The following is a 15,399-nucleotide window of genomic DNA, read 5'->3' as shown; positions in this document are numbered from 1 at the left end:
AAAAGTACTGTTTTGTATCATTTAATTACTGAATAAAAAGCAGTGAAAACTACCTGGAGATTTATTTACTGAATAAATTAAAATCCAGTTCTTCCCTCATTGAAGTGCATCAACAACAGTACTTCCAAACCAAGCTAAGAGGCTATAGTCGTGTTACATACACTACTGGAACTTTAACATTATGCACTCCATACTGTACAGTAACGCCACTGTTTTGCACATGTCTCACTCTGTATATTTTATTTTATATATTTTATTTATTGTGTACTCTATTTAATTTGTAAAATATGTGTACACACACACACACACACACACACACACATAGAAAAATATTTAGTATAAACATCCAGAAATGCATATACTATTATATATACTGTACATATATTTATTAGTTTCAGATGTAGCCATTCTTGTATTTTGCTTGTTTACATTATTGTATTTTGCACAACTCTGTTGCTTGTGAAGCTCGCACACAAGAATTTCACTCACATGTGCTGTACCAATGTACCTGCACATGTGATGTGACAATAAAAGTGATTTGATTTTGATTTGATTTGATACTGCAGATTTTTGGTTTTGATCCCATACCAAGTAAATATATGACCAATGTTGCTAATGCCAGTACCGATACAGATACTTCCAACTTACAAAGGCAGCTTACGTAGGGGAGAGCGGTGTGTAATGACTCACTGGATTGTAAATGTTCCTGCCTCTAAAGCACTTTGGATCTTCTGCTGTTTAAATGAGCTATAAATAATATACTTGTGACAGTCAACATATAGTTGTAGTGCATGTTTGAAGTTTATTTTTTCAGCTTCCAAAAAATAATGATTTAGCAAACACAGTTTAGTGGGTTAGAGCTTAGAGGACAGAAACAAAATATCCATCCAATACCAGTGTCGGTATCGAGAGTATTTATATTTGGATCGATCCACCAGCCTCTAAGTAACAGCAGTGGATGCAGCGACTCCAGACATCTATGAGATGAGTTTGATTGTCGTATGGACATTTGCCATGCATCTGGAGGGGGGACAAATTGAGCATTTGTGAACATTGTGCGTTTTGTATGTAAACCTTTTCTGCTATGTAATTTTACATTTACCACAATCTTCGATGTTCACTACTTTAAAAAAATGAAGACCTTTTCAAATGGGATGATTCTTTTTGATGCCTTGCAGTTTAGCCATGAATGATCAGCCAGTGTTTCCATCCAACCAATCAGGTCCCACCTACAGCTCCTTCTGGGTCACCCATTTCACTCAAGCTGACCAATGAGACAGGGGCGTCATCTCTCCTGAGGACAGGTGCCAACAAGGTAACATCTGTCAGTTCAGCTCTGTTAGTTGTTAGACACGCATACATTAGACTGGACCGCTTCAGTCCTGTCACAATGACGACTAAATTATGAGCTTTCGTAAATGATTATTTTAGCTGTTAGTGCTAATTGCTAAAATTATTATTGACAGCTGTTCAGAACTGCAGATGATGAAGTGAACTCTGGTGGTAACAGGAAATCTCGCATGTGTTGTGGGTTTCTCATTTTGCTTCCATGAGGGAAGCAAAAAATGTGGTTTAAAGTTTCATTTTACTCTCATTAAAATTACTCATCTTTTTTTTTTTTTTTTAGCCACAACCCAAACCAAACTGTGACCGCTCTGGCCTGAGACACAAGAAAACCAAGGACAAACCAAAGGTAGAAACTTCTCCTTCTCTGAGGAAACTATTCTAATGCTGGCATTCCAAATACCCAGTGTAGCTACAGCTAAGAGAAGGCAAATATTTGTCTGAAATGCTGTACTGCAGTGCTGAAATAATGACTTGCTGTTAATGGGGGTGCTTTCCAGATAAAAAAGTTAAAGTACCATCAGTACATCCCTCCTGATCAGAAGGGAGATAAAGAGCCTCCTCCTCATCTGGATTCATCCTATGCCAAGATCCTCCAGCAGCAGCAGCTCTTCTTGCAGCTCCAGATCCTCAGTCAGCAGCAGCAGCGCTACCACACCATCCTCCCTGCACCAACTAAGTAAGTCCAGATGCATGCTCTTCTGTGGAGTCTGAAGGATTGCACGTTCAAAGGCTGGAAGGAACATTGGACATAAACTTCTGTTTTCAGAACTCAAGAGCACCTGTTAAGATTTACTTTTGTGTCACTGTATTTTTGCCCAGCAGATCCCAGACAGCTCAGCAGCCATCTTCCTCCTCTAAGTCTATGCACACCTCCTCCTCCCCACCTCGACCTGCTGGTGCACCTTTAAACTTCTCTAAACATTTCGTCCACACCTGTCTAAGTTCTGTCCCGCTAGGTGGAACCAAACCAGTGTCTCTGCCTCCAAACCTCGATGAAATGAAGGTAAATTGCACAGCGACATGCACATCCCAGAGAAACCTTTCCTACCTTATGTGTCGTTTTTATAATATGAGTAACATGCATGACTGCATACTAAGCATCCAGTAAAGAATTAAGAGTCTAAATAAATATCTGTCTGTGCTATGACCTGTCAGAACCAAGCTAGGTTTATAGCAGGAACGGACGATTTATCAATAAAGGATGGAGTTAAACGATGTATTAAAAGTGTGTAGAAATGGTAGGGCTAAGTGGGTGGCTGTGGCCAGGTGGGGGCCACAGCAGCAATATGTTCAGGGAATCCAGAGATTTCTCTTGAAAAATATAGTGGCAGGTAGGGGTGCAACGATACACAAAATTCACGGTTCGGTTTGGTTCGATACTTTGGTGTCACGGTTCGATATTTTTTCGATACAAAAAAATGTTCATGCCTTTTTAATTTGTCATTTATTAAAATTATAAATATATATTTTAACTCAAAAGTACAGTTTTTAAATTTAACCTTAACCCTTGTGCGTGTTTTTTATTTTGACAGCGAATGCGCACCTGCGGACCACTTATGTGCAGCCCTGGTTATTTAGCTCGTCATATTGCAGCCACAGAAATTCTTTTGTCCATGAAACCATAAAGCTGCACTTTCTTTTTGCCTTATAGTCTGATTTGTCATAACTTCTCCGTTTTGTGGTAAGCTTTTCTTTGGCTGTCACTTCTTCACCCTGACCTGTCTTATTTGGCTCAGCAGAACTAAAATATATATACTGCTGCTTTTACACACGCACTCACATAAGCTCAGCGATTCTCTGCGATCAACCTCTCACATGTTTAAGCTGCGGGAGATTTCACTTGTCATGTTTGCATAGTAAGCTAACAATTAATAAGACGATGTCAGAGGAATTGGTGCACAAATTATCATCACTCACCAATCAGTGCTGTCGCTCTCTATACACAGTTCGCGCGATTGCAAAGTGAAAGCAAAAAAACAAGCGCAAATTCAAACGCGATTGCAATATGTCACATATTGACAGTGGCTCACCGATGCCAATGACATAATTACCCAGCTACATTTCTGAAAGAATGCAAAAGCATTGACATATATTTTTCCTTCCTACAATAGCCCGACGGGCAGGGCAGAGATAGATTTTGGTAGCCCGACTGAAAAAATCGCTAGCCCCGGGACGTCGGGCTAGCGATATTGCGAGCCCTGTATCTGATTGAGGAATCACTCATCTTTGGAAAAGAGAGTTTATTACAGAGAAATGTCTCTTTCCAAAATAAAAGCTATACTATCCGCTTCTTCTGGGCTATATTCTCAGCAGCATATTAAACATATAAGGAGAATCATGTGCTAACAGCTGTCTAAATGACTCGGCTAAAGTTAGTAGCATGCTTGCTTGTTTTTTTGTCTGCTTCCACTTGTCTTTGCACTACGATGATGTCGGCGTAAATGTGCAGTCATATTCGTTGTGTTCCCACTAGTGCTTTCAGGTTAATCTCGTTGAAATGACCTTAACGCCACAACACGGCAAATCTCCGTTAACGAGCTACCGCCGATCGCTCCGTGCATGGGGCTAGACGGCCAACACGTTAACGAGCTAACTGGGCTAACACACTAGTTCCCACCCATGTAATTGAGCATTGCGTGGCACATCCAACATACTGTTTTACTTTAGTCCATGACTCGCTTACCTTCAGGGTCATACGTCACATGAAAACCAAAATAATTCCAAACGCCAGATCTGAATGAGGGTGGGGGAGGTCCATGTTGCAAGGAGAGCTTAACTTCTGTCTCGCTAGCTTGCCCTGCGCTCTTCCTTCTGATGATGCTGTCTGTGTTGAGCGCTCAGTGAATCTGCGTTCGACTACTCCGCCTAGGCTGCACTGTCGAGCCTAGGCGGAGTAGTCGAATGCAGATTCACTGAGCGCTCAACACAGACAGCATCGTCAGAAGGAAAGTTGATAAAATAAATTACAAATTTTGTATTGTTCGATACATATGCGTACCGAACCGAAAGCACTGTATCGAACGGTTCAATATCGATACGAATATCGTTGCACCCCTAGTGGCAGGGGGGCTGGAGGAGAGGCTAGAGCTGGAGGAGAGGCAGGGTGAAACAAGCAGGTTTGCAGATTAATTCAAAAGGCTGGAATGAGACTAACCGGCTGTAGTAGCTGATTCTACAATCTGGAGTTGTAGTGGAGTTGAAGTTGAAGGTGACTGGTCCATTCAAATGGTACAACTGAAACCACTCCTGAACTGAGACTAAGGTAAAGAGAAGAGGGAGGCTGGAGCAGCTGGCCTGACATTCGTACCCTTTAGATGGAGTAAATGGGAGATGTGATGTGATGCATGGAAAAAAAATCCTCAAGGTTTCTTTCATTCGATGGAGCCAACCAGCTCAGCGAAGTTAAACAATGAGACAGTGATGGATTACTTCTTCTTCTTGTTCCCGTTTTGATTTCCCTTTCAAATTTATCCTAATCTCTTTGCTTTCCCCGTCTCTCTTTCTTCTATCTCAATTCTGTTTTTAATGCTGTCTTTACATCAGGTTGCGGAACTGAAGTCCGAATTAAAGCTGCGTAACTTGCCCGTCTCCGGCACCAAAAACGACCTCATTGAGAGGCTGAGGACATATCAGGAATTAAGCCGAGGCAGTGACACTACCTCCTCTCCAACAGCAGGGTGTACCACAGGGCCAGGGGCTGAAGGAGCAGGAAAATCATCCAAGAGCGCTGCATTCATCATCACCAGTAACAATACACGCATAGAGGTTATCCTAGAAAGAGTATATAAACTTTCTGTTAACTGTCTAATACCAGTCTTTCTGGACATTTTTGTGTTGCTGAAGTGGGCAGCGGTGGGAGCCTAAATGCAGCAAAACCTCAACAGTTCATGACCTCCAATGGGAGCCTTGCCTCTTCAGCTGTCCCCGTCATTCCCTCCATGAGTCCAGAAGACACCAGTTTTAACAGTGACCTCTTAGGGGAGCTGGTAATACCTTTTTGTTGCTATAATAAACCTTAGAGGACTTCAGAAATTTACTGAAGAAAGCCATGCATTACACATATTTAAGTGTCACAGTGATAAATTCACTTCCTCTCAGAACTTCCTTGTTTGACAAGTTCAAGATCAAAACTAAAATACAAGTGTTGATAATGAGACACTTATATTGCTAATGAAGTTGACAAGCGGAAGATGATAGATTTTATTATATTAACAAAAACAATAATTATAAACATAGCAAAAATAAACATTATGGCTATGGTAAAAAAAAAAAAGTGAAACATTCCTCAGAGATTTTGGTCCACATTGACATGACAGCGTCACACAGTTTTTCTGGATGCACATCCATGATGTGAATCTCATGTTCCAACATAAAAAATGAATGAACATGAAGTACATTTGTATGACAAATTAAAGGAAAACCCAATTTACATGTCTTTGTGAGGTCTTAAACCAGCAGTCCCCAAAATTTTTTGTGCCACGGATCAGTTTATATTTGACAATATTTTCACAGACCGGCCTTTAAGGTGTCGCAGATAAATACAACAAAATAAAACCAGTACCGGTACCAAAAAAAAGATTTATTCATAACACACAGGAAAACACCCAGGGAAACAGAGTTAATGATAAAAACGCTAAAAAAATAATGATAAAAACTCTCAACTCTTGCAGCCTGGTACCAAACGACTCACGGAACGGTTCCGGTCTGTGGCCCGGGGGTTGGGGACCGCTATGTTAAACCATGACATGTCACCAAAATTAGTTCAATTCTGTAAAAATTCTACAGCACATGATTCCTCTTATTTCTGTACTCATCAACTATTCAGCTGCCCCTCTGACACTATCAGCCTGGAAGAGCCCCCATGCATTAGCCAGAAATGTTTAATGACAGAATAAAGGTGATCGCTCAGATCCCACACTGTAACAGAGGCACTGGACCATAAGTATTCAAGTTTTTCCTTTAATTTTTCAGCTCCTTGTATATTGTAAGGTGAACCATTATATAATTAAAACTGCAGACACACAGTTTGCTTTACACTTATAGATGACCTATTTCTTCTCTCAATAGATGAGTTCACCTCTCAACCAATTGAGCCTCCAGCCATCTTCAGTTGCTCAGCTCTCCACAAACGTTAAAGAGGAGCCTCGATGCTTGACTCCCGCTCCTTGTCAATACTCTTTAAAGTCTGCCTCTCTTCAAAGACGCTCCTCAGTATCTTCAGGTGTCCCAGCCACTACGAGCACAGTTCCTGTACTGAGTGTTGATAAAGACAGATTGCTGCAGGAGAAAGATAAGCAGATAGAGGTGCTGACCAGGATGTTGTGGCAGAAACAGAGATTGGTGGAGGTGCTAAAAATGCAGCTGGAAAATGGAGACAGAGGAAAGGCTCCAGAGCCAATCAGTCCTCTCGGGGTAAAAGAAGAACCTCTCGATGAGCCCGATGTTGCCTTCTCAATGGACTTTGATCAATTTCCCTCGCAAAAATCACCTATTTCACAAGAGATGGATATTACCAAGGTAATTGTGAAACAGGAAGTAATTGAGGAAGAAGAAGTTAAACCTGAGAAAAATTTCCAGTCCCCAATCACTCATGGATTGCCACAGTCCTCAACCCAAACACAGGAGGAGCAGCTGGCTCAACAACACACCATACAGAAAGTCCTGCTACAGCAGCAGCAGCACATCATCCAGAATCAGACGCTGGAGAATCAGCACGACCTGCAGAAACTTTGTCAGCAGAGAAAGAAAAAATCTCAAAACCAGCAAAAGCAGCTCCTGCTGCAGTCACAACAGAAGCATCAACAGTCAAAACACGTGCAACAGATGCAGCTGAAGCAACAGCTTCTGCTGAAGCAACAAAAGTCGCACATGTTGCCACAGCAAATGAAGACTAAACAACAGACTAAACAACTACAGCAAATCCAGATTCAGACCAAAATACAGCTGAAGCAGCAACAGGTGCCCAAACAGCAGGTGAAGCAGCAGCAGCAGCAGCCATCTAAGGTTAGGACTGTCTTTTATCTATAGTGTGTGGGGTTGGAGTTTTATTTAACTGCATTGCTTGTAATGTTCTGCTCTTAAGAAGGATCCTGAACAATCAGCTCTTGTAAGAATTTAGAATAAAGAGAATAATTATAACAATCATATCTAGCAAGCACTGAGTATGATGAATCAAAACGGAAGTTAATTTGTTGCCATGCTGGTATGCAGTGAAGTGTAGACTAGACTGTGTAGGTTCTTCCCATAAAAGTTCTCTTTTCTGTTGAACAGGTGCCTCAAGCATACCTGAAACAGCAGTCAGGCTCAAGTGCCTCTTTCTCACTGGACCACCTTAAGATTGACTCCACCCCAACCCTGGTCACTGACACCAACGGTAACCATTTTCTGATCGCGCTGACCAATCACCTTACTGGAAACAAAATAAAGGACCCTGCTGAGGGAAAGGCAACCAATCACATTACACTGCAGGTACGTAAACTCAGTGTGCATGCAATCTTGCTGCTTTTTGAGCTACAGAATTACAATTATAGTTAAATGTAAAGAATATCAAACAGTACTGCAATTCTCAACATAATGTTTAAGAAGATTCATTTTAAGTTTTACAATGATAGCATTAGTGTTAAAATGTTGAAGGACTGACTCACAAAAGCTTTGTCAGTCATATTTACATAGATTAATTTATTATATAAATATATAGTGCGATATAGTCTATACAGCATTAATGTTGGCCACACAGGCACTGATCTCTGCATTTCCTGCAAAAAAGTATCAAGCTCAACTCAGCAACTCAGGGCAAAGCTGTATTCAGATCCAACAGGTGGATGTTGCTTAAGGCTGGCCTTTTTGTAGAAGCATCAGGAAGCCGAGTAGCTTTTAGGTTGGTGGTGTACACAGGCAGACCAAAAACGGATAAGCAGATCATTGTTAATTGAGCTGGACTGCATGAAATTTGTTTCATTGCTTTGCTGTCCGTTCACTTCTTACATTGATAACTACCTCATTTGTTCCTATAGCGACTCCAGTCTACTCCAGCCAAACGTCCAGGCCACAACCCTGTTAAGCTGACCAGAGCTGATAGTAAAGCTCAGCAAAGCATGCAAGTGAAGCTTGTGAAAAAGCACACTAAGGTGAGGATTAAAACAAGACATTTCTGATATGACTTTGTTGCCCAAGCTTAGGTAGTGTATACAATGGGAGAAATTATTCTTTGATTCCCTGCTGAATTCATAAGTTTGCTCGTGTACAAAGAAATGGAAGGCGTCAAAATTTTATGGTAGTTTAATTTTAACAGAGAGACAGAACATCAACCAAAACTCTAGAAAAAACACATTACATAAAATTTTGAACTGAATTGCATCTCATTGAGTAAAATAATTATTTGATCCCCTACAAATCAGCCAGAATTCTGGCTTCCACAGATGTGCTATGTGCCCACGTGGAACAAAGATCGATCAATCGGTCAATCGATCGGTCAATCAATCAAAGATCTCAACTCGTTGTGTGCATAAAACACACCTGTACACAGCATCACTTTCTTCCATTCTAACCTTTTACAATTTTATTTATATAGAGCCAAATCACAACAACAGTTTCCACTTTATATTCCAAGCTAAAGGCCCAAAAATACTACAGAAAAAAACAGAGGAAACTATGAACAATAATGAGAAGACAAAACTCCCTTTTAACAGGACAAAACCTCCAGCAGAACCAGGTTCAGGGAGGGGCAGGCATCTGCCACAATTGGTTGGGGTGAAGGGATGAAGACAGGACAAAGACACACTGTGGAAGAGAGCCAGAAATTAATAGTAACTAATAATTACATGCAGAGAGGTGTATAAACACATAGTGAGTCAAAAAGGTGACAGAAGAAGAAGCACTCAGGTCATGATGGGAACCCCCCAGCAACCTAAACCTACTGGAGCATGACTAAGGGAGAATTCAGGGTCACCTGATCCAGCCCTAACTATATGTTTTATCAAAACAGAAAGTGTTAGGCCTAATCTTTAAAAGTAGTGAGGCTATCTGTCTCTCTCCACCTCTCCACCACCATAGGCCAAGAGTTGTCAAACAATGTCAATCTGCACAAGGCTGGAATCGATTACAAGACTTGATGAGAAGGTAAGGATCTGTTGAGGCGCCATGGAAGAAATCTAAAACGACCATCAATCCCTCTTGGCCTGCCACTCCATGGAAGATCTTACCTCATGGGGTGTAATAGATTGAAATCTTGCAGCACCCAAAAGGATCCCCTGTTCAAGAAGCCACATGTACAGGCCCATCTTAAATTTGAAGGCTTGGGAGGAAGTGCTGTGGTCAAAAGAAACCAAAATCAAACTATTTGGCATCAATTTAACTCACCATATTTGGAGTAAGAGAAATGCTGATTATGAACACCAATGCTACAGTCAAGCATGGAGGTGGAAACATTCTGCACTGGAGCTGTTTTTCTGCTGAGGGTACATGATGACTTCAATGAGGGGCCAATGGACAGGGCCATGTACAGTAAAATCTTGGATGACAATCTCCTTCCGTCAGCCAGAACACTGAAGGGGGATCATGAATGGGTCTTCAAGCATGACAGTGACACAAAACACCGCCAAGGCAACAAAAGAGTGACCAAAGACGCACATTAATGTCATGGAGTACCCTAGGCAGTCTTCCGACTTCAGTCTTATAGAAGATTCAATTCAATTCAATTTTATTTATATAGCGCCAAATCACAACAAAAGTCGCCTCAAGGCGCTTCATAGATCTGTGGAGAGAGCTGAAGCTCTGAGTTGCCAAGAGCCATCGAAGAAACCAAAAGGAGTTTAAGATTTCTTTAAAGATGGGGGGTCACCTGTGATGTGTGCAAACCTGGTGACCTTCTACAAGAAATGCCTTACTACTGAGCTAACCAACAACAGTTTCTCTACTTTGGGATCAAGTACTTATTTCGGTCATTAACATAAAAATCAATGTACATTTCTGGATTTTTGGTTTATATTCTGTCTCTCTCCATTAACACAAAACTACCATAACAATTAGAGAATCTTCAACAGGGGATCAGCTATTTTTTTACCCCATTGTAACTGTATTGAAAAACTTAAAGTGTTACATTTCACTACAGTAGATCAGTATGGTCAATATGCCACTTTGAGTGGGTTTTAGCTCAGAGCATATTTCTTTTGTAGCAAAATTTTGTAATAAAAATTGCTGACTCTGAGGTATATAGATTATCTGTCATATCAAGGATCTGAAAAGGCACATCGTCTTCAAGGCTTTAAGCAATTGTATTTTTAAATATCATTTATCTCTATTAGACTACAGTGAGAGGAGAAAAACCAAAATCCTTGGGATCTTTTTATTTGCTATCCATGAAGTTTCCGTATAAAAGATCTCAAGTAATTTTCTTAAATATTTGTACCATTTCTTTTTATATTTGATGAGTTATACAGTTTAATCTCAATGAAAACCACACACCCCCTGAGCCATCTCCAGTGCTGAAAGAAGTCTGTTAATGCGCCACAAAGAGATAGAGAAACATGAGAGTGTGAGGGAACTGCTCTAGTGAGTGCAATCGCATCGAAAATTAATGATGTATGCTGTTTGAGACAATGACAGCGGTCCTTGATAAGTCTCTGACACTAGCCCGATGCTGATTATTATTGCTTTGCTAATTACTCCTACGACATCCTCCATTACGATGATTTACGGTGTTAATGGAGGAAGAACAAAGACTCTATTGCATTTTGGCTAATTGAGATGCACAGTATATCCTGCCGAGTGCAGGTGTGCTGGAGCGCGTGGTCACTGGGCCAAAGCCTGCCTCAAACACCTCAGGATTTAGTGGAACACTGTATCCTGATTAGCAATTTTTCCGTGTCTCGTTTTGCCTTCTGTGACACTTGATTTAGAACTTGTCTACATCTTATGAATAAATTTACTGGTAACTACATCAGTACTGCTGACTTTTATTACTTTTACGGTGCTTACAGTCCTTTCCAATTTTGTTCTTTAATTGAAAACACAGAATGGAGTACTTCAAGTGTCTGTAGAGAAACCACACCAGGGCACAGCTCAGTGTTTGTCAGCACCTCCCAGTCTACAGCCATTCTTCAGGGACCAAGAGCCTGCTCCCTCAGGAAAAAACACCCCTTCATCTCCTTCTCAGGGTGTAAGTAATCCAGCATTGATGTGAATAATTTGTCATGGTGGGCCTGGAACAGGACTTGGAACTTTTTAGTTCTTCATTCATTTTCGCTCACTTCATCTTATCTCTACCAGGAGGTGTGCCCAAATCTGGAGGACTTGTTTAGTCCTGTATCTCCGGCTTCTGTTCAGACAGCAGCCTCATCTCCCGATGACAAAGTATGATGATTAAAAAAGACATTTCAGTCGCAAAATTTACCCTTTTTTTAAACTATGTTTTTGATCATGGGCTTTCACATGAGGCATTTGTATCATATAGTAACACTATATGTAGTTTAAAACATTACATGTTGTTTCTCATCAGGACACAGATCATGAAGATGACTTCATTGACATCATCTTGCAGAGAGGAGGTAAGATCTCAAGATAGATAGATAGATAGATAGATAGATAGATAGATAGATAGATAGATAGATAGATAGATAGATAGATAGATAGATAGATAGATAGATAGATAGATAGATAGATAGATAGATAGATAGATAGATAGATAGATAGATAGATAGATAGATAGATAGATCATGTTCGAGTTTTTTGCCCTCAACAACATGTTCATCACCATTTTCAACTCAATCTGGAGAAGCAGGGGCACTGAAAAAGCTCAAGAGGTCCAAAGTTGTTGTTTTTTTCCCCTATTGGCTTTTTGTCATCACATTTTCATCACATCTCATTTAAAAGTTCAGCAATTCCATTATGGAATCATGGATTGGTAGTTATCAGCAAATAGCATATATCAGCCAGTAATATTGGCCCGCTGATTGGTCAAGCTCTAAGCTATATTTAGTTACTCTGTAGGTTTCTGACTTAATCAGTGTTTTGATTTGTTGTCACTAATACCTGCTGGGTTCTGTGTGGGGGTCGTGCTGTTGGTTTCACTGCCTTAAGCCTTCCCTGGAGATATGCTCCAGAACAGAGCGAGCCACTAAATATAAATTACTGCAGATGGAAATAGAGAGAGATGTAAATAATCTTCTTTTGCCCCTAATACTTGGTTTAGAGTTCTTTCTATTTTTGTTGTTTTAATGTTATCTTTGTCTTTCCTTTCAGAAACTTCCTGTAAGCCTCCACCAGACCTCTCTCTGAACCGCCTTAATCAAGACTCCTCTGCTTGTTCACTTCCTCCCTCACCACTCCAGATGTTGCTGCCCCCGTCTCCCCCCATTCCGCCTTGCTGTGGCACTCCACACCCTGACCCCTCTTTGCAGCCTGAGCTTCAAACTGTGGCCGACACCACAGGACAGAAACAACACCTTAGTCATGCTGAAAGTGGGCGCCTTGAGGACTTCCTCGAAAGCACCACTGGAAGGCCTCTTCTCGGGGTGGAGCCCGGAGGTCTACTTAGCTTGATTGATGACCTTCACAACCAAATGCTGTGCACTTCCAGCATTCTGAACCACCCCCTTTCTCCCATGGATACCTCAGACACGGCGTCATGGGAGCAAGGGTTGGACAGTATGGACTGGTTGAATCTTACCACAGAAAGAGATAGAGAAGAGGAAAGTCCATCACTCCAAACTCCCCCTAGTGTCTTTTCCACAGACTTCCTGGATAGTTCTGACCTGCACATACATTCGGAATTCTCCCTATAGCCTAGAGCTACTGGAAAACTGATATCCTATGTAGATGGGTGCAGTTACTCATTATCCAGTCACTTACACATAAAAACATGCAACTGATTGCTGAGGTTTCAGTATTTGATTAGGGCACTTAGTCTCTATGTTCTCATACATTTGGATATTGGATCTTCAAGAGCTTTGACCTTTGTTTATTTGTTTATATTTTGCTGCACTGATTTTGATGCTCTTATTAGGCAGGTCCTATATCTGTTAGTGCATCTTTAGCAAAGGTCTTGTTGACACTTTTGTGCTTTTAACTCCAACATAATCCCCAAAAATATAAATTACTCTTGTCTTACCATAGACACAGTGTTCAAGTAAAGAGGTATGAAAACTTACTTGATATTTGTCTAATGACAATGCAATCTCCTTGCTTGTAATTTAAATAGTAATCAATAACCAAAGTTAAAGGAGAAACTTTTAAGATCGATACCAATATTGGGTGAATTTTAAAATGAGATATTCTGATATATCGGCTGATATTTTTTCTCCTTTCAGGCACAGAAAACACAAACAGATTTCCTCGATAGTTGCTATGTGTAGTTATTTATTTACTTGTTTGTACACTGCCCAACTCTGCTTGGACTAGTGGGACACCGATGCAACACTGATGTTGCAAACACATTTACTGCCAAAAGGGAAGTTGCAAGCGCCCTTTGTTGGGCAAACTATGCAAATTCAAACCCACATAACATGGTTGAAGGGTGTTTCTCCCTTCTCTTCTTTACTTTAAAATTTTCAGTCATCAGCCAATAAATGCAGATACCGATAGATCATCAAATATCTAATGCTGGCTAATAATAGTGGGATTTACAATGACTGTAGCTCCATGTTATGGAAATAACTTTGGATATTTTGCAGGCTACAGCCATAAAAGTGTTACTACTGTATTTAGTGCTAGTCAAACTTACACACATTATGTATGTGCTACTGCTCTGGAACTGAACTCTGGATTTTTCAAGGATTCATTCCCATGAAAAATCAAACTGTTGATATTTCACAAGCATTTTCATGCTAATATGTTATAAGTGTTGTGGTACAGGATACATCTATCTCCAGAATTAAGTACAAAAATCATCCAAGCACAACATCAAAACTTAGGTACACACTTAGCTTATGCAAAATGTTTGGAACAATCATGAATTATTACATCAAAATTAACAGTGTTACAATAAAGGGAGTTTAAAGGCTGTATTTGGCTTAAGTCCCACAGTATAGTGGGGAAAACAAAAACAATGACAGTGTTGGTATTAAATGTTGGTTTTAAAAACCCAGACTGCACAGCACTGTTTGCGTTTGAATTTATAAAACTATGCAAAAAAAAAAAGAAAATAGAAAATTGATTGTGACAGGAGAGTTATGGAATGAAACTACTGAAAATTGTTGATTGTTTCATTCACAGCCCAGCTTCTCCTAAAGAAATATTATATACATTATATAGAAGATTAACTGTATGCCAAAGACAAATCCCTGGTTTTGAATGTATGGAACGTGAAAACTGATATGTGAGCTGCTGGTTCTTGAAAATAATGAGGAAATAAACAATATAATAACAATGCCGCAATTTATTTGGCACTTTTTCAATAGAAAATGTTGAACTGATCAGTGTTTTTGACAATATAAAGTGTGATGCCCAGTGTTTTACTGTTTTGTTTGGGTTTATTTTAGAGTTCCAAAATGATATAAATGTAAATACATGAAACATTATTTTAAAAAAAACTCTGATCATTTTATATTTCTGTTTAATGTGTGAATCTGTTGGTATGATATGCTCACAGTGCTTCCTGTTTATATACTGTTTGGTATTTATGGTATATTAGTGATCCCCAAAAGGATTGGACATTGCCTGTATTCAGCCGTCTTTATGTTTGCTCTTGTTATAAATGATCAATGCACACGTGATGATGAAAGAGAATAAGATATGATATAAAAGGAGAAACTCTTGATGTCTGATTCACTTATTTTGAATTCAATTATTCTTAAAGGATTTTTGCAGTTATTTTGTTTTTTACTTGTTTAGTTGTCCTGTACTGTATCAGAGCTTTTAGTGCTGTCATTTCACATTTCAGACACTGAACACTTACCATTTTAAGGCACATTTGTTTCTAATTTTCTTCTTTTCTTCTTGTGTAATTCAGGTTTCTTGGTGCTGTTTGATCAGAAATTAATTTGTCTTGAGAATAACAACAACAACAAAACATTTGAAGGCAATGTAGACAACTATGATGATATCCATGAACACATA

At 39.9% G+C, this 15,399-nt stretch overlaps 1 protein-coding gene and 1 long non-coding RNA gene across 4 annotated transcripts in view; one reads left to right on the top strand and one right to left on the bottom strand.

Moving 5' to 3' along the window:
• The window catches only part of LOC146710995 (myocardin-related transcription factor A-like), a 37,201-nt gene extending 22,101 nt beyond the window's left edge, over positions 1–15,100 (top strand). The window contains exons 7-19 of one of the 3 annotated variants that reach the window (XM_085453672.1): positions 1,223–1,315; positions 1,628–1,693; positions 1,845–2,023; positions 2,170–2,350; positions 4,891–5,092; positions 5,191–5,333; positions 6,415–7,350; positions 7,618–7,815; positions 8,361–8,474; positions 11,360–11,503; positions 11,614–11,697; positions 11,843–11,891; positions 12,586–15,100. In XM_085453672.1, the coding sequence (XP_085309798.1) occupies positions 1,223–1,315; positions 1,628–1,693; positions 1,845–2,023; positions 2,170–2,350; positions 4,891–5,092; positions 5,191–5,333; positions 6,415–7,350; positions 7,618–7,815; positions 8,361–8,474; positions 11,360–11,503; positions 11,614–11,697; positions 11,843–11,891; positions 12,586–13,127 (2,931 nt within the window). In that variant the 3' untranslated portion in view covers positions 13,128–15,100. Of the gene's footprint in view, positions 1–1,222; positions 1,316–1,627; positions 1,694–1,844; positions 2,024–2,169; positions 2,351–4,890; positions 5,113–5,190; positions 5,334–6,414; positions 7,351–7,617; positions 7,816–8,360; positions 8,475–11,359; positions 11,504–11,613; positions 11,698–11,842; positions 11,892–12,585 lie in introns of all 3 variants that reach the window. The other 2 variants (XM_085453673.1, XM_085453674.1) reach the window with 2 other exon arrangements.
• On the bottom strand, positions 783–4,170 carry LOC146710996 (uncharacterized). Its single transcript, XR_014920084.1, has 4 exons — positions 4,031–4,170; positions 1,863–2,077; positions 1,142–1,294; positions 783–1,020 (listed from the first exon to the last, which is right to left on the bottom strand). It is a non-coding gene; the product is annotated as an uncharacterized LOC146710996 (long non-coding RNA).
• Positions 15,101–15,399: the final 299 nt, after the last annotated feature.

This window comes from Copadichromis virginalis, linkage group LG4, assembly GCF_057382275.1.
Source record: "Copadichromis virginalis isolate Kocher_CV1m ecotype Utaka linkage group LG4, C_Virginalis_male_GT1.1, whole genome shotgun sequence".
NCBI classification, from domain to species: Eukaryota; Metazoa; Chordata; class Actinopteri; order Cichliformes; family Cichlidae; genus Copadichromis; species Copadichromis virginalis.
This window is presented reverse-complemented; position numbering and strand designations above follow the sequence as displayed.